The sequence below is a fragment of the Pipistrellus kuhlii genome, unplaced genomic scaffold, assembly GCF_014108245.1.
Source record: "Pipistrellus kuhlii isolate mPipKuh1 unplaced genomic scaffold, mPipKuh1.p scaffold_m20_p_1, whole genome shotgun sequence".
Classification (NCBI taxonomy): domain Eukaryota; kingdom Metazoa; phylum Chordata; class Mammalia; order Chiroptera; family Vespertilionidae; genus Pipistrellus; species Pipistrellus kuhlii.
Window position 1 is genome coordinate 59,464,243 of NW_023425404.1, and position 21,916 is coordinate 59,486,158.

The 21,916-nt window shown below is 45.1% G+C and overlaps 2 protein-coding genes across 2 annotated transcripts in view; one reads left to right on the top strand and one right to left on the bottom strand.

Moving 5' to 3' along the window:
• Positions 1-14,008, top strand: part of RYR3 (ryanodine receptor 3) — a 350,151-nt gene extending 336,143 nt beyond the window's left edge. Inside the window, 10 exon segments of the mRNA XM_045583784.1 lie at positions 671-713; positions 1,190-1,317; positions 1,739-1,799; positions 2,102-2,248; positions 5,936-6,070; positions 7,788-7,944; positions 9,076-9,140; positions 9,626-9,726; positions 12,019-12,070; positions 12,975-14,008. Coding sequence (XP_045439740.1) covers positions 671-713; positions 1,190-1,317; positions 1,739-1,799; positions 2,102-2,248; positions 5,936-6,070; positions 7,788-7,944; positions 9,076-9,140; positions 9,626-9,726; positions 12,019-12,070; positions 12,975-13,070 — 985 coding nt within the window. The 3' untranslated portion in view covers positions 13,071-14,008.
• A 412-nt stretch (positions 14,009-14,420) lies between these two features.
• Positions 14,421-21,916, bottom strand: part of AVEN (apoptosis and caspase activation inhibitor) — a 144,802-nt gene continuing 137,306 nt past the window's right edge. Inside the window, exons 4-6 of the mRNA XM_045583858.1 lie at positions 18,624-18,719; positions 15,322-15,682; positions 14,421-14,528 (exon numbers count right to left, since the gene is read on the bottom strand). Of these exons, the coding sequence (XP_045439814.1) occupies positions 14,422-14,528; positions 15,322-15,682; positions 18,624-18,719 (564 nt within the window). The 3' untranslated portion in view covers position 14,421. The remainder of the gene's footprint in view (positions 14,529-15,321; positions 15,683-18,623; positions 18,720-21,916) is intronic.

The following is a 21,916-nucleotide window of genomic DNA, read 5'->3' on the forward strand; positions in this document are numbered from 1 at the left end:
CAGGCAATGAAAGAAAAATACCACATGATCTCACTTATTTGTGGATAATAAAGAACATTATAAACTGATGAACAAAAAGATAGATACAGAGGCAGTAAAGTATCAAACAGACTGTCAAATTATAGTGGGAAGGTTAGGGAGAGATGGGGGAGATAAGAGATCAATCGAAGAACTTGTATACATGCATATAAGCATAACCAATGGATGCAAATTACTGTGGGGTGAGGGCATATATGGGAGTGGGGGGGTGGGCATTGGTAATATATGTACACATATAATACCTTAATTTTAAAAAGTGGGGGGAAAAATAAAACAAAAAAGAAGAAGAAGAAAGCTGTTTCCTACAGGGTTCTGGTTCTACTCAATACTGGGATCAATAAACATATATCTGCTTCTGTCTAATCCTATCATCACAGTCCCTGGCTCTTAACCATAATTTTAAATAGAAAATGCAGAGCGGCTTTCCAAGTGCTTAGAAGTCGGTTCAAAGTAGTGGAACCATATGTCAGTCCTGTGGAGACTCTGAAGTTCAATCAAGTTTTGAATCCTTCAGTGAGCGGGACAACCACCAGGGATCACAGATCCAGACATACCAACTATGATACAAAGGCTCTCGATGTGCTTGGTCTTGATGTTAAGAACCCCCCTTTTTTCATTTTCTTTTTTTCAGATCTTTTCCTAATAACTACTGGGACAAGTTTGTAAAGAGAAAGGTATGCCTTGTCAGTGGGGTGAGTTCCATGCCCACCAAAGAAATGTAGGCTTTAAGTTCTCCATAGACAAACATGAGTAAAATGGATATTGCTTTTGTGACGGGGAAGAGTAAGTCACAGAAGGGGTGCATATGAACACATGTGGGTGTTTGGTTTCATTCCTCTCCTTATCTGCATTAAGGAGATAATGACAGCTTAACAGTCATTGTTTTCTGCACACTAGTTTTTTGTTTTGTTTTTCTCCCCACCTAAAAGCTAGCAGCTCAAAAAGCAATTTTCTTTTGATTGCCTTTATCATTTCTGTTTTCTTTGGAGGTTATTTTTTCTCTTTATTTTCCTGTTGCATTTTGAATCATGTCTTTGTGAACCCCTTGGAAGAAGAGCCCGGAGTGCAGCAGACTCTGCGGACACTGGGCTAGAGGAAGCACGGCTGGTAACACGTGGCCTGACTCACCCCATCCTCCTTTCTGCTCTAGGTGATAAACAAGTATGGTGACCTCTACGGAGCAGAACGCATTGCTGAACTCCTGGGTTTGGACAAAAATGCCCTGGACTTTAGCCCCGTAGAAGAGACCAAAGCAGAGGCGGCCTCGCTGGTGTCATGGTACAGAGCTTAGGCATTAAAATCCGGTCTGGCTAAAGTAGACCCTTTGATTTCTCCAGCCCTTTCAAGGTGCTAAAGGGGAAAATCTCAATCAGATCTTTGTTCTCCCAGGTTCCGGTCTGGCTTAGGGGTTTCCTCTGGATTCTAACATATTGGGAGAGTACTGCTTTAAAAAAAAAAAAAAATGTAAGGACCTATCAGCCTTTATGCCTGATTCAAAGAGGAAAACTAATTAAATTTTCAGGATGGGTGATTCCACCTTTCTCAGTTTCCCAGGGAACACATACAACTTGGTAAAAAAGCTCAAAGTCATATTTAGATTATTAAACCTGAGAGAGAAAAAACTTAATTTCCCCCTTATTAAACACTTTACTAAAGCCTGACATTTACATGTTTTAAATTTTTTTTTATTCCCCTTTAGGCTAAGTTCCATCGACATGAAGTACCATATTTGGAAGCTAGGAGTTGTTTTTACTGACAATGTAAGTATGGCATCTGGACAAACAAGATTCTGTGCCCCAGGTTCAGGGAAGGCATTAGATGCCACAAGGAAAAAGCTAGAGAGCATGTGCAGAAAGATTGAGGTCCTGACAATGCTGGGACATGCATCTCTTGTGCAGTTGTATATGACAAACAAGGCTCCACTTGGCAATTCTTAGGCCCGTTCACAGCACCTCGGTATCTAAAAACCTCTATCCTCACTCTGTTCCCAAAGATGAGAAAAAATGGTAAAGTGAACATCAGGAAGCTCGAAAAAGCCTCTAAATGTCTTCCATCCTCACAGTCCTTTCTCTACCTGGCCTGGTACACAACCATGTCCATCCTGGGCCACTACAACAACTTCTTCTTCGCCGCTCACCTGCTGGATATCGCCATGGGCTTCAAGACACTGAGGACGATCCTATCGTCTGTAACTCATAATGGCAAACAGGTACTGGGTTTATACTAACTCAGGACAGAATGGACCTAGATGTGGAAAATTAACCAATACAAGTAGCACAACTAGTGTGTAACAGGAAGGTACATGTACAGTATATAATACCCCTTTCTAGTGATCTTTTTATAAAATTGCAACCAATCCTGTATAATAAAAGGCTAATATGCAAATTGACCAAACAACCAATCACTATGCATCACTATGACATGCATTGACTCTAGGGACAGACGCTCAATGCAGGAGCTGTCCCCTGGTGGTCAGTGCACTCCCACAGGGGGAGTGCTGCTCAGCCAGAGTCCCTGAGCCAGGCTCATGGCTGGTGAGCACAGCAGCAGCAGCAGCCTCTCCCACCTCTGGGGCAGCACTAAGGATGTCCAACTGATGGTTTAGGCCTATGGGCCCAAGCCATCAGTCAGATATCCCACAAGAACTCCCAGACTGAGAGAGGGTGAAGGCAGACTAAGAGATACCAGCTCTCCCTCCCAAAACCCCCCACACCCAGTGCACAAATTTCATGCACTGGGCTTCTAGTTAAAAATAAAATTGTAGCCACCATTTAAGAGGTTACCTCAGAAACTCCTAACATTTAGGTCAAGCAAGGAAGAAGAGGAGAGAAGGAAGTGATTGACATATCATCACTTTGAGATCCCTCTCCCTTTCTCAATGGATCTGATGTACTCACTGGAGATTAGCAAGTGTCATTGCAATTTAAAAACTCCCCAGTCACTTCTGGTATATGTGTCCAACTAAGAACTAATGATTTAGACATGTATATATAAACATACATAAATAGCTATACATATATGTGTGTGTTTATGTATAAAAAGCTGAGTTAATATAGATATACTAATATATCTATATACAGATTAGTATAGTAAATGTTAAAAGACATATATCTATATCGCCATTGCCAGGTCCACTCTCACCAATCAATATCCAGTCTGTCTTGGACAATATTGTCAGCGTGAACCCTTGATTAAAATCCTCTAATGGCTATTTCTGACAACAAACTCAGACCCTTTAGCATTCCAATTAAGTGCAATTCCATGACTGAGACTTGTCCACACACTTCTAAACCTTTGTAGGAGGAGAGAAGGAAATCATACTGTGCCCAGTTTGGTGCAGCCATTTTGGAGAACAGTATGGTGGGTCCTTACAAAATTAAATCCTGAACTGCCATGTGATCTAGCAATGGGTTTATATGAAAAATTTCCTTTGCATATAAACCCATTCTGGGTTTATATGCAAAGGAAATGAAATCAGTAATATCTTGAAAGAAAGTTACATCCCACATTCACTACAGCATTATTCTAAATAGCCAAGATATGTAAACAACCTAAGTGTTCATTAATGGAAGAACATAAAGAAAATGTGGTATATACATGCATGCAATGAAATATTATTCAGCCAAATAAAAAAGTAAATGCTGCCATTTTAATAGCATGGATGAGCATTGAGAACATTATGCTAAATGAAATAAGCCAGACACAGAAAGACAAATACTGCATGATCTCACTTATATGTGGAATTTTAAAAAGTTGAACTCATAGAGCCAAAGAATAAAATAGTATTTACCAGGGGCTGGGGAGTCAGGGAAATGGGGAGATGTTGGTCAAAGGGTATGAACTTCCAGTTATAAGAGGAATAATTTCTTGGCATCTAATATAAAGCAAGGTGATTATAGTTAAAAATACTTACCATGTTTAAAATTTGCTGATAGTAGATCTTGGTGTTCTTACCATACACAGAGAAAGAAATGATAACTATATGAGGTGATGGATATATTAATTACCTTGATTTAGTCATCATTTTATATGTATAGACATATTAAATCATCAGGTTGTACACCTTAAAAATACATGAAGATTCCAAGCAGAAAAAAATCAAGTTGACCTTTGTTCTAAAATGAAAAATGCTAGGTCATCAGGTATTAATTAAGGTATATTAGATCATTCAGTATTTCTTCTAGGCTTCTGGTAGTCACAACAGTCAATATGTCTATTGATAGTTTGGGTTGGTGATAAAGAAGAATGGAGAAAGCTAGAGATAGAAATTTGCTGCCACATACAAAAAGCTGAAGTTTGGGGAGGTAAGAACAGAACCTGTGATAGAGAAGTTGGCTTAGAGTTGAATGCTTATTTACAGGTTCCTGGGAGAAGGCATCATGTATTTAACATGGGCATCTTGGGAAGTTTGATCCTATAAAGGTGGTGTTTCCCAGTGTGGCCTGCGGAATGCCAGTTCAGTATGTTCTTTTAGAATTATTCAAATATGCAACTTCAGTTTTTATTGATTTGGCTTAATGGCATTAAGACTGTAATTTAAATGGAAAGTTTAAACAGTGAGTTTTTAATATGGCCTTGCTGAATACACTCTGGCAAGATTTTTTGTTTTAATGTGCCCATCTTGTACCATGGGCAAGTACTGCAACAGGCTCACAGCTACTTTGTAAGGTAGATGTTATGCACACATGGCAGGTAAGAGAATAGAGGTTCAGGGAGGCCGTGTCTCTCCCAAGACAGCACAGCTGCTAAGTGGCACAACTAGCTTCTTTCTTCCTTTAGTGCAAAGCTCGGGATCTTTCTGTTTTTCTAAAACCAGCTGTAATACCTGCTATCGGAGTTAGGTAGCTTATCATTCATTGTTCAAGAAATCCCTGTAGATGTCTCTTCTGCTACTTATCTTAGTGCTCATACCCACCCATTACAGAGCTCCTTCAGGACAGATGTTAAGTTATTGATTCTCAGAGTTCCTGCTCAGGACCCAGTCCCTCTTCCAGGCCAGGTGGGCAGGTCCTGTGCACTCCTTGTTTGTAGAACCCCTAACACCAGGAAATGAACATGCCCTTTGACCCCTGCAGAGGTCCTGGGCAGATGTCTTGGTTATGAAAAATGTCACTTTACTCAACCATCATAAATAATTCATAGTAACCTCAAAGCTGTGACAATTATCCAGTCCGTGGTTATTTATGAAACAGTGTAATGTAGGGCCACCTGCCAGTCCAAGGAACTTTTCGTTTCTTCAGAGGCAGAGTTCAAGTAGAAGCGGCATCCTGAAGCTTCAGGTCTCTGCTCTCGCTGTAATAAAGCTAGGTAACCCTCTTCCTGCACCTTCACTGTTTGATTCTGACATCCCTAGTTTACACCGGCCCCAGGTACCAGCCTGCTCAGGCTTATGGGGCTTAACCAACAGACAGATCCTCTCAGTTTTGGAGGCGGGAAGTTCGGGAAGCCCAGGTCAAGGTATGGTAGGTTTGGCTTTCTCTGAGGCCTCTGGGGCTCTCATCTGGCTGCCTTCTTGCTGCTCTTCCATTTGCTCATCCCCTATGTCCATGCAGCCATCTGCTGCCTCCATGTCCTAATCTCTTCTTCCCATATGGACACCAGACAGACTGGAGGAGGGCCACTCTGCAGGCCCATTTAAATGCAATTACCTCTTCAAAGGCCCTACCTCCCCAGTCACACTCTGAGGTATTGGAGGTAAAGGCTTCAATGTATGAATTGGGGGAGACAATTTAGTCCTCAGCACCCCGTCATTACTCTTCTCTCCCAATAGCCTGTTTCTACCTACCATCTCCTCTGCCTGCCCCCCCTCTGCCTCACCCTCCTGTTTCCTTGGCCTCGCCCAGGAACACCTCAAGGTGGAGAAGACCCACCTCCTTCCTTCTCTCTCCCCCCGCAGCTGGTTCTGACCGTGGGCCTCCTGGCCGTGGTGGTTTACCTCTACACCGTGGTGGCTTTCAACTTCTTCCGCAAGTTCTACAACAAGAGTGAGGACGACGACGAGCCCGACATGAAGTGTGACGACATGATGACGGTGAGAGCCTCTCAGGCCCGGGGCCGCCTGTCGCGTTAGGAAAGCGCTGTGTGTGGTCTGGGGGACCACGAGTGGTAGGGTTACAGAGCAGAATATATTGTAGATGTCGCGTTCCCAGGGGAAAGCGTCCCAGAGAGACCGTGGTGATGGAGTTTCCTGAGCACTCCCCTGAGGCTGTGGCAGAGCAGCTCAGCTAGGAGCAAGTCACCGCTTGTTGTGTTTGTTTGTTTGTGGCAATGTTCTGAATCCATTGAATCCATATCTAATCCATAGAAGGCAAGCTTTGGATTCTGTCTCTGAGAGCAGAGTCCCAAGGATCTGGTGCCCAATTTATTTCCCTGAGCCAAAGCGGATTCTTTTTTAAAAATATATATTTTTATTGATTTTAGAGAGGAAGGGAGAGGGAGAGATAGAAACATCAATGATAAGAGAGAAATCCTTGATTGGCTGCCTCCTGCACGCCCCCTACTGGGGACCAAGCCTGCAACCCAGGCATGTACCCTTAGATGGAATCGAACCTGGGGCCCTTCAGTCCACAGGCCAATGCTCTATCCACTAAGCCACATGTGTCAAACACAAGGCCCGCGGGCCAAATCCGTCCCGCCAGGCCTTGCAATGTGGCCCGCACCGCGCTGTCATCACTGCACTCCGCTGCGTTTCCATCACAATGACAGTTTATGACTGTTCAGTAAACCATTCGGCCAGCGATTTAGGCTGGATTTTAGATTTTGGCCCCTTCTCTGATTGAGTTTGACACCCCTACACTAAGCCAAACTGGAGAGGACCAGCATGGGTTCTTTCAGCACCGTAATCTGACAAAAACCTAGCAGCAGTAGGATCAGGTGGGCATTCCCAGTGAGAACCCCTTTGGACAAGAAGGGCACCGCTCAGAGTGAGCGAGCACAGCTGCAGTAGCAATTCTAGAGATTCCTGATGACCAGATGTCCAGCTAAGAACGTGAGGCAGCGACAGGTGACAGTGAACTGCCCCAGCCTGTGGTAATTCCTCTAGAAAATGGGTCAGACTTCTTGGCTATAAACTTTGCTATGCTTTCTTGGTGGCGGTGGGGGAGAGATACTCATGTGACACCAACACTACAGTTGCCAGAGCACCAGTGTGACCCATCTCTGTGCTGCCCCTGGCTTTTTATTTACCGGTCGTAAGTCTCCCTTTTCCTCTGGACATAACCTGTCCAGGCAGGAAAAGGGACAGGAGGCAAGATGCAGGGTGCCCTGCTCTGAGAGCTGGAGGCCAGAGGGAGGGAAAGTCTATTCTCGGATGCTACAGGAGTTCCTCCCCTCCCAGATTTAAGGGGAATGCAGAATTAGAAGGGGCCTCTTTCCAGAGGCTGAAGCCCAGCGCCCTTACAATTAAATGAGGAGAAACTCACATCTGGTATATGCCATACTCATCAGGTTTAAAGGCCTTTTAACTTACACGTCTTAAATGAATTCTCTTGTATTTATCAAGAAGTTCAAACCTTTTTAAAATGAGCAAAAAATTGTCATTTAAAGGCTACATGTAACAGCACTCTTACAAACTGGCTGGAGGGTGCAGTGGAGAGCAGTAAGAGGCAGGAATACTGATATCGTTGGTGGGCACCCTCCCCCGGGCTCAGAGCTGACATACGTTGATCTAATTAAATGAATGATCTGATCATCTTGCTAAAAACAACTCTGCAACTTGCATTTGAATGGACATTATTTTTCTTGCCCAGTGTTACCTATTCCACATGTACGTGGGAGTGAGAGCTGGAGGCGGCATCGGCGATGAGATCGAAGACCCCGCTGGGGATCCTTATGAAATGTACCGCATCGTCTTCGACATCACCTTCTTCTTCTTTGTCATTGTCATCTTGCTGGCCATCATTCAAGGTATGTTTGCCAGTTACATCAAGTATGCACAGGGCTTAATCTAGTCCTACCATCCTGCATCTGTAGCCTCGCTTTATAGAGAGAGGTTTACGCACTCATTTGTTAATTCAACATTTATTGAGCATCTATTACATATGAGGCCTTGCCCATATAGAAAGACCCGCCAAGGCACTGATATAGGCTTACCTCCTTTCATTGTGTTTTACACAATAAAATGTTGCATTTACTTTCACAAATTGAAGACAAGGCCTTCTACCAGTAAAAAAACAAAAACAAAACAATTACGACACACTCTATTGCGGCTCACCGTACCATGGTGCTCTGGAACAAAATCCACAAATCTCCGAGGTTTGCCTATATGAGAAACTCGAGAATCCTTACAGAGGGCCACTCCTGCCACTCTCCACCCATCACCTGCTTGTCCTGCTTCCTAGAGGCCCTGGGTCTAACCTTGGCCCACAGCCTCCTGACTCCTGGGGGCTGGGAGAGGAGCTATGAACGTGTGACAGGTTTTCTCTTCTCTTGGGGAAGGGATACTGAGATTTAGCCAGTGCTTGTCAGGAATTAGAGGAATGGGATGACTTTAGTTGAAGTCGTGGTGCATTATGGTTCCTGTAAGACATTCAGGGTGTTGGGGCTAATAAGTAGCTAGCTAGCTGTAATAGGTCTTTCAAGGAACAAGTCAGGAATGAAATACCATAAGACATGTAAAGTAATAAAAACAACAGAAATGAGGCCCATCGTGGTGGTCAAATAAGTGTTGGTGCAGAAGCTTCCCAGCAGGAGAAGCAAAGAAACTGAGGAGAAACCCTGCGTCAGGTGCGAGGAGAAGGCAGAGAGCTCCAGGGGAGGCAGAAGAGAGGGGAGCCACACAGGGAGGAGGGGCTGGCGGAGAGGAAAGTGTTTCTATTGTAGGAGGGAGTTAGCACATACTGCAGAAAGGTGAGGTGAGAGGAAGAATGTTTAGCCAGGATGCAGCATTTAAAAACAAGCACTGTTTTTTTCTGTTTTCTCTGAATAAGCTTGATGATTTACTTTACAAAACCAAGTGGCCAGTGCCATTCCCTCTATCATTCCTCTACCCTGAACAGATTTAAAACACTTGATCTGTCTTTATATTTAAAATCCCAGGTCTTATTATTGATGCTTTTGGAGAGTTGAGAGACCAGCAGGAACAAGTACGAGAAGATATGGAGGTAATATTCTCCTGAGTATTCCAACTCTTATTTCTGTATCTCACAGCCAGCCCTAGGCAGAATTACCAATAAAATTTGTTTCCCATTCCTGGTGCCTACCTACCAGCTCTGGGCATTTAGTGCTACACCCTGTGTTCTACACCAGCGGTCGGCAAACCGCAGCTCTCAAGCCAAATGTGGCTCTCGAGCCGTGGTTTGCTGCTCTGTTGACTAGTGAGTTTGCCAACCACTAACGAGTTTGCCGACACTATCCCATCCGCTTCACCTGCTGCCTTCACCATGCCCCATGCCTGGGGTAGGAGCAAGTATCCTCAGCTAGCTAGGAGCTAAGTGTGTGGCACCAGGGAGTGGATGACTAAGAGCCTGAACCATCTGAGAGAGAAATATCTTTCAGTGTCTCAGTTCAAGCAGATATCATCGCCCTTTTCCCACCTGTTGAAATGCCATGCCTGCTAATACCTTTACTGCCTCTGTTGTTTTTCTAGACTAAGTGTTTCATTTGTGGGATTGGCAATGACTACTTCGACACAACCCCTCATGGCTTTGAAACACACACATTACAAGAGCACAACTTAGCCAACTACTTGTGAGTACCGTCAGTCGATAGGGATGACGGGGGGGGGGGGGGGGGGTGGTAGAGTAATGCCAACAGTCATTTAGTTCAGTCTCTGTTGATGCTGTTTCCTCCGTCTCTGAGAAACAGTGGCAATTAGGCAAGAAGGCCCAGGAGCCCGTGTCCTTGTGCATGCACCCCGCCTCCCATGTTTCATAGATGTGTGTCATGACTGTTCCTGCTCTGAACGGAGGTCAATCCCACAATCCATCTCAAGGTCACATAACTCCAGCAATGTTTTTCCTTTGCTGGAATTTTCCTATCCGAATACAGACTTTTAAAATCCTAGACAAAGACAAAAGTCTGTGGCTGCATTTTTACATACAGCCATTGCCCTGCTTCTTCCTCTCCCTCCCATTTGCACTCGTCAAGGTGGCCTTGGGTCCACATGGTGCCATGTTCCGTAGCGAATTTTTAGTCCTCACCAGGTCCTCCTCCCCTGGTGACACATGGGCTCCGTGAGGTTTGGGGACATTTTCACACAGCTCTATCCCAGCACCTTAGGTAAAGCACTCACTCCAGAACAAGTTATTCAGAGCTTATGACGTTTTGTGAACTGCCTGTGAAGCTTATAACTTATAGAATGTATAGAGAACACAGATTTCCTGATAATTCAGATTCTCTAAGTGATCATTTACAAGAAAAGAAAAAAGAAAAAACAACAACAACACTGCTGGGGTTGGCTCCCTGGCCTAGCCCTTCCCCTCTGAGTCCACATTGTATTTAGAAAATCCTAAACTTCCTTTAAGATGGAACAGATAGCCTTTGGGAACGGTGTTATTGTCAAAGAGACAACAGTTTAAGAATTTCTTAAGATAAAAACACAAATTTTTAAACTCTAACGTTGGCATGCCTTCCCTCAAGTCTGGGTAGTCATCCTTGTTCGTTCTCATTAAGAGAGTTTGCATCTTATTGGAGGGGGTCCAGTGAATGTCCTTCTATGAAAGGTGAGCACACGGCCACATGTAAGGACCAGTGAATAGAGGAGAGAGGAAGAGCATTATGGTACTTGGGTTGGGACCCCTTCTACATCTTTTGCTAGCCTTCTATATTTAATAGTCTGTGTCTCTCTGTGTGCCTCTCTAGCAGAGAGCTTGAAGGGAAAGAACCCATCTTATGGGTTTAAACACTCCTCCCCCCAACACCCAAATGGTGCTTTCTCAAATAAAAGTGCCTAAGTCTTCAACAAGGTCAGATACTGGCCATGCCTGTTTCTTAGTGTGATAAACAAAGGAGGAAACTAATATATGTTTACAGCCTCTACTGTGAGCCACAATCTGAAGCTATAAACTCAGGGGACCCTGAGAGAACTCAAAATCTGGGTTTAGCTCTCCCCACCCGCCGAAGAGAGTTATTTCTACTTTCTCGTTCTGACCGAGAGCTCAATCTTTTTCCTGAAGGGCACGAGGCCGGCTCCTCTGGCAGCTGTCTCTGAGGCAGTGTAATGCAAGCTGTGCGCCCGGCCTCCCGGGATGCTTGCGTGTTCCAGACAGACCCAAACCTCAGACACTCGCAGCTGAGCAAGTGAAACCACCTTGGCATTGCTCAGTTGTCTATAACAAAAACAAAACTGTGTTTCTGAAAGTATCGGGGCAACTTGAATATTTTCAAAAAATCCCATATCCTTGACATCATATACTGGTAATTTTAATTCTATATTCTTTTTTTTTATAATATATTTTATTGACTTTTTTACAGAGAGGAAGGGAGAGGGATAGAGAGTTAGAAACATCAATGAGAGAGAACCATCTACCCGCTGCCTCCTGCACACCCCCTACTGGAGATGTGCCCACAACCAAGGTACATGCCCTTGACCAGAATCAAACATAGGACCCCTCGGTCCACAGGCCGATGCTCTATCCACCGAGCCAATCTGGCTAAAATATCTACATTCTTATGTCATGATGAAAATTATGCGGGAAGAGTTTGGAATATCACTTCATTGTTTGAATTAGGATATTTTAAACAATAAAATGGTAGAGAAAATGCTTCCCCACAGGGGATCTTAGCTTAAGCTCTGGGGACGGTAAAAAGGATCTCTTCTTGTGAAAAGGCTAATTTTAACATTATCATCAGAAAACGACGGTTTGAGTCTATGCCACATTTGTCCAATTCAGAAAGGCCTTGTGGACAGCATGACACTAAAAAGCATATTTTGAAGCCTTCCTCTGGTTCCTTTAATTAAGTAAATGAAACTAGGCTTCCCAACAGAAGTATCTAACATTGTCTTTTCCCCATTTTTTATACCTTTTTTCCTCGTTCCAGGTTCTTCCTGATGTATTTGATTAACAAAGATGAAACAGAGCACACGGGTCAGGTGAGGGGAAAAGTCTAAGCATCACACCCCCCACAGCAGCACTTCCTTTGCCTAAGTGTCAAGAATCGGCTGAGCACAGGCTATTTGACAGGGACAGGTGATCCCATCAGCATCCACACTGTTCCCCACTGCTTTCTGCCTCATCCACCATGACTTAAGAAGCCAGAATTCTAAAGCAATTCCATTCTATCCCAAAAGAGTCCTGGTTATCCTTCCAGCCGACACTGACATTTTCCACACCCTTCAGAGTTAAGGAGCTGGAGGTTGGGGGCATTACAGAGCAAAAGACAATGAGGAGCTGAGCGAGTGGTGAGAACACAGAACAGGGGAGCAGAGGCAAATGCTGTGAGGATGGCATAAGAAAGATAATCTTGAGTGGGGGAGGGGTGGGTGTGAGAGTATGAATGAAGGTGTGTGTCAAAGGGATTCTGTGATTGAATATGAGATGTAAAGACAATGAACACAGGCAGAAGAGGCAGGTTACCAAGTTTTCAACCTTCACTGGGTTTGTAGGAATTCTTCACAGCTCGAGCATTTATGAGAGGCAGCTGGTTTCCGGAGCTGGCTTTAATCTACCTCAGCCAGGCCTCCATGGTCCCCATCGTGCGTTCTTCCACCAATTACAAATTATGTAATCTTTTAAGTATTTTTATGTCAATCACTGAGCTGGTTTCTGTGTTCGGGAGGAGGAAATGGGAAGAAACCTCTTGCTGCCAAAATGGGCTGTGAACAGAACAAGAATGAATGTGCCAGTTGAGACTCATATTAATCCACATCAAAATTTCTAAAGGGAGACAAATAGAGCGAAAACAAAGTTTTCGAGCTCCAGCTTACTGTGGTTTAAAAAGAAGTATTTTCCTCTCCCCTCCCACCCCCCAACCCCCCAACCCCCCGATTATTTCAGGAATCGTATGTCTGGAAGATGTACCAAGAAAGGTGTTGGGATTTCTTCCCAGCTGGCGACTGCTTCCGGAAACAATATGAGGATCAGCTTGGATAAACCTGAATGACACTCCCTGAGTCAGGACTGACAACTTAAAAGTGAAATTAAAATCCTCTTTTACTCTTCATATGCAACATTTCTGAAAGGTGACATTTTCTAAATACCTCCCTTACATCAAGAAATAGTTTGTTTAAAAAATCTGTGTAAAAACAACCCCAAAAAGAAGCCACAAAAAAAAAAAAAAAAATCTGTGATATTCTGGAATTGATTGGACTCTTATGCCTAATGGACAAACCCTGTAGGAGATAACCGTTCAAAATGTTAAGTCAAGGACTTGAGTTGAATGCCTTCAAGATTTTCAGTTCTCATGTAACGTGCTTGTCAAGATGGCAGCGTTGAGAAAGGGACTAGAAGTATGAAGTCTTAGATGCATAATACATGAAATTTTACACACTTGAATGCCAGCCACATGACAATATCCACGAGTGACTCATGGCCTGAACTACAAAAAATCATTTTAACTGCAGTCTAATTTTTCCCATGGTACTTACTTGTGAATGTACCCAGAATCAGCTTGAAAAGCTTTAACCAGTTAAAGAAATAGAAAACAGAAAAACCAACACTTTGTCGACACTGAAATATCGATTAAGTGCCTTAAAACCTCTTTAGATATAGCTATGCAAGTTTTTTATGTTTATGTTCCAGATGGACAGTCCCATTAAATAATTGTGTTGATATTCTGTCTTACTTTAAGAAACTGCACTTGAAGGTTATTCATATAATTTTTCTCTCAGTAACAGCTTGTCGATTGCTGTTATTAGAAGAAAAGTACTGTACTGAAAACTCAGAAAAATCTCAATCTGATGCCAAATTGAGTAATGCTTTATGGTCCCTCTTAAGTAGTGGAGCCACTATGTTTAGGTGAATCTTAAGTAAAATGAAGTGCCCACTGCAATAAAGTGATACATGCTGATCTGTGGTTTGGCCTCTTGTAATTCATCACCTCTGGATGATTCTACAACCACACTGTGGCTGCTGGGAAAGGGACATGAGACAAAGAGAACCCCTAAACCCCTTCACAAAAAAGGAAAACACTCCTCAGACCAGCATTGATTTATTTCGCCAAATGCATGCCCAGTTGCTTGCTCTCTTCTCTTCAGCAGCAGCACTTGCTGTGCTGGCAACAAGCGCGTCTCCGCCCTCCCTGAGTCTGAGATGACTAAGTCAGAGAAAAATGCCCCGAGCCTCGTCATGTATTCCTGTGGCTGCTGTCAAACACAGAGGTAGGTGTGCACTGTGTGAGCTGATGGAACACACAAGCACTGGGCAAGCTCATAAGCTAGCTGCTCTCAAGGACAGCCATGGGCCCGGCCTTACACGTCAGGCGTGTTTTTCTTCCTCTTTTTCGTTAGGAAATCATACTGTCTAACCAGTCTTCCAGCTCTTCCTCGGTAACATTTTTGGATGTGCTTGGTTGCTTGGGTTCCACAATCTTTACTTCCGCCACAGGTGGTTCTGCAGGAAGTAGGAAATAAAGGTAAAATTAACAACTTCACGTTAGTCCCAGGACAGAGGGTGACAGCTTCCCTGGGCGTTGTTCCATGATATAATTCAGCTATAATTATTACTTTGCTTAAAGCAAGGGAAAACATTCCATTGTTGTTTCTACTCCCTAAGGAGATACAATGATACCCAAACAAATGAATAGGGTAGAAATTTGTCCTCTATTCATTCTCAAGTTGAATTTCACAGTTCACTAGTTTGTTAAAAAGACCAACGCTCGGTTTTCCGTGCACTATTGTAGCAATCCTGGAGAGTATTAAGGCTCTTGACCACAGCATACGCTGAGGCCTCACGTTGGGCCTCTCCACATCAGATGGGCCACTGCCTCAGGGAACATGCACACACAAGAAAGAGTCCTTCTCTTGTAAAAAAACAAGATCAAACAGTAAAAGGAAGAGCTGGTTAACAGGGCTGTTCAGACAGCCGGTTAAAAGGCCTGCTGCCGCACAGCTGAGGGCTACAAATATCTCAAGGCCAGTTTATAGTTCACGTTCAGTTCACAGCCCCATATTTAACACTGCGATCAGGCAAGGTAGCAGCTCTAGGAGCCGCTTATCGAGAGAGGAATGTTGTCAGAAAGGTCAGGTGGAGGAAGCGGAGACGGGAGCACAGAAACATGTCAGTGGATGACGCCAGAGTGATGTCAGGCACCAATGGAGATGTGTGTGGATGTGACACGGGTGAGGCTGTTCTCATAAAAGCACAGAATCAAGAGGATGGATAGGGAATAAAATGAAAACCCTACCTTTTTCTTCTTGAGCCAGCACCTCCCCGTCTTTCTCAGATTCCAGGTCCTGAGGCATCTGGTCTGGTAAGATGTTAGCTCCTGCTTTTGCAGGTGCATCTAAACTGAGCAGCAGGTCTAATTCTTCCTCCAGATGGTCCGCTGCTGGCTGCTGAGGGGCAGCTTCCTGGGAGCCCTCTGAAGGGCCTGGTCCGGGGCCAGCTTTACCCAGGGCCCCGGGGCAGCCAGCAGGCGCAGATTTCAGCTCAGACATGGACCCCTTTCCTCCAGGCCCCAGGGGCCCTCTTAGCGGCATGCCTACTCCCTTGCCTTCATCGTTTCTCTTTGGTTTCACCTGAGGAAGCTCTAAAGGAAGGGTGGTCTGAAAGAGAAGCATAATAACCGAGTTGGAAATGTGAGTTCTGTGCCATTTGCTCAAACAGAAACAGAAGCTAAAGAAGCCATCAAACTGCCTTAGAATCGGACAGGAAGTTCACAAAGGGTGTCCAGTGGGGCCTGTCACAGCACCCTCCTTACTAACATGGGGTAAATGCGGGCGACCTCACTGACACATAACAGGGCTGTACCCCCCACTCAGCTCTGTGCCGACTGCCTCGAAGTTGAAATCAAAAGGGCCATGTCCTCTCTCAGGCCTGAGAAATCACAGTACCACAGGTCTACCAAAGGTACACTAAAGTCTGTGATGAGAGTTAAATTTAAACTCTGGAAAAGGACCAGGAGGTAACTAGCAAATCAGATCTGTTCATTGTACTTGAAAGCACTAATATAAAGGTGAAGAGGCAAATTGAATACAAAAATGTCAGACGTGAAAGAAAAACATACTATTTGATTGCATTTGTAAAAAGCCAAAAGCAGGCAAAACTGATCTTTAGCATTAGCAGTCAAAACAGTGGTTTTAGGGGAACTGACTCAGAGCAATGAGGAAATGGTGGCTTGAGCAGCATGGGCAACATTCTGATTCTTGATTTGATGCTAAGTCAATGGTAAGTACTGCCTTTGCATGCACTTTTCTGTCTCTACGTTATCTATATGTATAAAAGCCATTACAAACAAATCACCAGTTGACCAGTTGCTATGATGCGCACTGATCACCAGGGGGCAGATGCTCAACACAGGAGCTAACCCCTGGTGGTCAGTGCACTCCCACAGCCAACCTCCCGTGGCCAGCCAACCTCCTGCAGTCCCTCCCCCTGAACTGCCCCAATCAGGACTGGGCAAGATGGCCCTGATCGCCCACCAGGCTGAGGGACCCTACCCATGCACAAATTTGTGCACCAGGCCTCTAGTGATGTAATAAAAGGTAAAATTTTGCAGGTAATTGCAATGCAGAGTTAGGCTGAGAACAACGTCCTGCAGGAGGCCTTGTGACCAACACGCATCGGAGTGGATAGGTTTAGAATGAAGGTCGGCCACTATTGGCAGCACCGTCCCCTCTTTGGACATGTAAGCACCCTGAGCAGATCCAATTTGCTAACAACTCTTCAGGCTTCTGACAGTATGACTAGACGCATAAACGTAAATGTTCATACTGTCAGTGTGCCGGACGAAGCCGGGATGTGGTCCTCTATTCCAGTCCAGGGATTTCGCTTCCGGGTGTCTGGAATTGGACACCTGGTTTGGTTGTTTATTACCTGCCCGGGAGGTTCTGATATAGAAACACAGTTGAGAATAACTGCTGTGCATCATGGCACAGAAAGCAGAGGGGCGGGGGGGGGGGGGGGGGGGGGGGGGTGTTCCAAAACAAAGTTAGCCTGGTTTTCAAAGTTATTGCAGTTATTATTTACCTTTACTCTTAAGGCCTACCACCAATACATCCTTCACTTTCAAATGCTCACAACACTTCCTGTTTCTCTCCTGAGTCCTGGGTCCCCATCTCTGTGGTTCCTTCATCTCTGTGGTTCCCTGTGTGCTCTGTTTAACCATTCTTCACCGTGTGGGACCAAACCAAACATGTCAGAACCCTGAACACCGGGACACCCGGCCTCTCTCAGTCACAACCCCAAATGCACCCCACATTCCTACAGAACAGTGATTCCCCTCAGAGGCCAGTGAAATCCCTCTACTTCTCTGCCCTTACCCCTCCTCCTCCTTGCTGCCCTAAATGTGAGACTAGTGATTGCAATAGAAATAGCATCCCATTCAAATGAAGGGCAAAGTTAACCATTTTAGCTGCTGGGATCCTATTTAAAACTAGTACTACCCAGGGTTTCTCTTATTTAAAAAGTCAAGCGAGCCACACTTAAATCCTGAAGCTCCTTATATACAGTCCGTTCCTCTCAATCACTATCTTACAGGAGCACCTCCCCAATTTCTATTTCCAGCCCTTAATTCTGAACTATAAATCTCTATGTCTATTTGACTTCTATTTTCACTTTCATATCTCAGAGGCACAAATCTCTAATATCCCAACCTCACCCCTCCTGGTCCCACCTAGCAGTGTTGCACAAGCTGGGGAAAAACCTAGAGTAATTCTTTGCCCACTCTCTCTCCATTTCAGTCATTCTCTGAGTCCTCTTAATTTTTCTTTGGAAGTTCCTCTTAGAAAACTCCCAACTCTGCGCCACCTCTCTCATCATCACCCTTTCCAAGCTCGCCTGGACCCGAGCAGTAGCCTCCCAACTTGCATCCCCTCTTTTCCTCTCTTGTAAGTTTGGATTAACCAATAAACACGCCCACCCCAACCCCGCGGCCCACATGCCTCCACAGCCAGCACGCTCTTGCTAGTATCAGCAGTAGCAGTGCTGTTAATCAGATCCTTGTCTAAATTCCAACTCAAATGGCCTTCTACCTCGGGTCTCAGCTTATCTGTCCCTTCCTCTGAAAATCCATTCCTAATCTCGGCAGAGTAGATCAGGTTCAGTGTTATATAAGCCCACAGTACACTGTGCTAGCCCTTCCTAGCAGTTATCACGATTTGTACTTTTGTGTGATAATCTGTTTAATACCCACCTTCCCCATAGATTAAGCCCCACAGGGCAGAAACCATGTCTGTCTACTCAACTACTGCTTCCTTAGTACCAAACATAAATATTGTACCAGCCAGACTTTATACTTTTACATTTCATTAAACTCTATTACATCTGATTCTTAAAAATGTTTCGACTATAAAATGTAAAGAAAAAAAAAATCTTTAGAAAATTAACACATTCTCCCTTAAAGCTTTACAAAGTGCTACCTGATAAAAACCCTCAGCTTCATAAAAGGAAAAGCTGAGTCTGAGACATCCTGCCAGGGGCTATTTTTCACTCTTCCTTCTCCTGCCCTAACCCACGCCAGCTCGAAGATGCCATCAGGGCTTTTACCTGGACCAATTCAGCAGCAACATTGAGTCGGAGGGAAAGAGGCAGTTCTTGAAGGGCTTGAACCAATGACTCACAGTCCACATAAAATGCTGAATTCTATAAATAAATAAGAAAGATACATAAATCATACATATACATATGTATTCCTGGTGATTATTACATGTGACCTTCTAGAAATGAAAGAGAAGACGGAAATAAATTCCCCCTGGAGTTACTTTAGCTGGGAGTAAGTCAGATCATAGATCACACTTGATACGGTTGATATGGTTATATCTATCACCTCTGCATTAAGATGAGCAGAACCAAGCACCACCTTCCTAAGCCACAGCTCACGCCGCTGGAGCAGCAGCAGGGAGAGCGCACCCCACCGTCAGGAATGCACAATAACCTGGAAACCGGATACTCTTGGACTTACTGCAAACTGAAAGAAAAATTAGCATTCCGTGGAATCTAAGTGGATTCTCAAATGCAGGTGCTGACCCTCAGGAGAGGAAGGAAGAGCTGTCTAGGCAGTAAGACGGTGACGGTTGAGAGGCAGGTCCAAGGAGCCTGTGAGGTACCTGCTAACAAGAAAGCAGAGGATGGAAACTCACCCTTGAGCAGTCAGCATGCTGTGTGTGGCCAACACTAAAAGCTCCCTTTGACTCCCTTCCCATTCATACCCTTACAGTGACCTCCCAAACTGACAGTATCTGAAAAAGCATTCCAGATTACCACCTGGCTTACCTATAGTACAGCAGCTGTTCTGGGAGCCCTGGCAGCCAAGAGAAGGAAAAAACTAGAAGGTGGTTACAATGACCTCACATTAGAGCCGTGGTCAGCAAACTGCGGCTCTTTGGCCCCTTGAGTGTGGCTCTCCCACAAAATACCACGGTCTGGTCGAGTTTATTTTGAAGAAGTGGTGTTAGAAGTTTAAGTTTAAAAAATTTAGCTCTCAAAAGAAATTTCAATCGTTGTACTGTTGATATTTGGCTCTGTTGACTAATGAGTTTGCCGATCACTGCATTAGAGGCAAACACCACTGACACCTCATCTACCAAGGACAGCACAGCTGGAAGCACGTCTTATCCGATCATCTCCGACATCAAGAGAGAAAATCCAGCACTCCTCTATCCAGTCTAACCTCGATCCCACCGCAGGAATGTCTCGGGCAGAGGAGTTTATGATGGAAATACTCCATCATTCCTGCTGTGCTCAAGAAGGGCCCCGAAATGAAACCCAGACCCACTCTAACCCTAATCCCCACCACGGCACACAGATCGCAAGAAACAAAGTGGCTTTTCGACACCCTGCTGAAATTTTCCGAAGATGGCTGGCTTATTCGGGAAGCAACACTGACACACCAATTGGGGCCCCTAGTCCTGGGAAAGTTAAATTTAAATCTTTAAAAAAGTATTTGGGGAACAAGATGGAGGTAAGGAAGCCCTGATGAGAAAGTGAGAAACTCAGTAGGTGTCAGCCCTTCCTCAGCCCTGACCTCAGCACCCACGTGCTCTGATCACACCCAGCATGGCCAAGCTCCTGATTCCCAGTTTGGAGAAACTCCCTCAGCCCACTAGTAAGGTGTGATCCTGAATGCTTAACACCTGGGTCAGTCAGCAAATTACAACCTGGAAATCTCACCCTCCCCACAGCCACGGGATCTGCAAAGTACATGGGTATACCCCCTTCATTCAGCCTACAAAGAGCGAGAACTTGCCCTCTGCGGCCTGTTGCTCTCAGCTCTCAGGAGAACCGCTGAGGCGTGCTGGGCTCTGGCTAAAAGTATCCAAACTTCCTCCGCCCTTTTGCATCATGTGCAGCATGACTGTAAGGTGCATCATAAACAAAGAGGAGTCTGTGAGACGACCACACAGAGATACGTGGACGGCCTGCTGTGCTTGTGAGCTGCATTCTGAATTTTGAGCATTTGGCTGTGTTTGCTACTGGAATGTCTCCTCCCCCCACATTTCTAATCCCCACTGTCACCCAAGGCCCAGCTGGCACTGTCCCACCTCCATGATGCCCAAGAGACACTTGGAGCCACCAGGGTGATTGCTCCTTGTCTCCCTGCAGGAGTCCCGGAGCCAGGAGCTTGGCATCAAACACCACTGTAACACTGTCCCCCTAAAGGGCTAAAGCTGACAGCCTTAGAGAGCGGAATGAAATAAATTGTGTAAAGCGTGAACTTTAAAATAGGTTTAATTAGAATAATAACCATGAATTAGCTTTAAAATCATTCACAGGGTTTTTTGCCTGGAGAGCACAGTCTCCATAACCTACTTGGGCAACTCTGATGGTCACTCACAGCTGGAGTCACAGCCTGGTCTGCAGTGGGACACCCTGGTGTCTTCTCTCCTGCACAATCCTTGCTGACAGAGGGGAGCAGCCCAACTCAGACAATCCCCCTTCCCATCCCCACCTCTGCCCTCAGTGTGCACAGAAGCCTGTCTGGGGAGTGAGAATCTAATCCTGCAGCTCCGTTCTGTCCAGGAACCTCATTATGCTCCGAGTCTCTGAGTCTGTGTAAAGGTACAGTACTTGGTGAGGAAAGAACCTGCTAGAAACTCCACTTTGCAGCTTTAAAAAAAAAAAGTCCAGCACTGCTTTCCTTTGGTTCTTCTCTTCTTCCTTTCTGAGAGCAGTCACCATAGCCTTTCCTCAGCCCAGCCCACCTCCCTAGGAGCCAAAGCACTGGCCACATTCGTGCGGGACTCAGGGACCCCAGTCTGGGGAGCTTTCCAGACACAGATTCTCAGCCTCGCTCAGAACCAGAGTCTGGAGGGGGATCTGGGGGCTACACCTTTAGAAGCCAGGCTCAGGAACCACTGCATCTGGCCCAGCAGGCATGCAACACTTCCTCAGGGAAGCTCTGCTGAACAAGTCATTATGTCAACAAAAATGAAAGATGAAATAGAAAAAAAAGTGATTTTTAAAAAAACAGATCTATATTTTCACCCAAAGAAGTTCTCCTCCTGCCCTTTCTCTCCACACATGTCCCGCAATGTCCAAAGAAAAGACATGAAAATCCCACCCATGGTCCTCAGGGGAACCTCCCTATAGTGACGGAGCCAGCACGCTAAACACCGACCCTGCCGCCAGGCCACCGTCCCTGTCAGCCTGCACCTGAGCACAAAGAAGCGAAGGCAAGTCAGCAGGAGGGCGCTGGGTCCCTCTCCCATAAGGATGTTTTCTGAGGACCTAGCTTGACTCGGTTGGCTGGAGCATCATCGCATGCAGCAGAAGGTCGATTCCTGGTCAGGGCACATTCTAGTACCTAGGTTGTGACTTCACTCCCCAGTCGGGGCACGTGC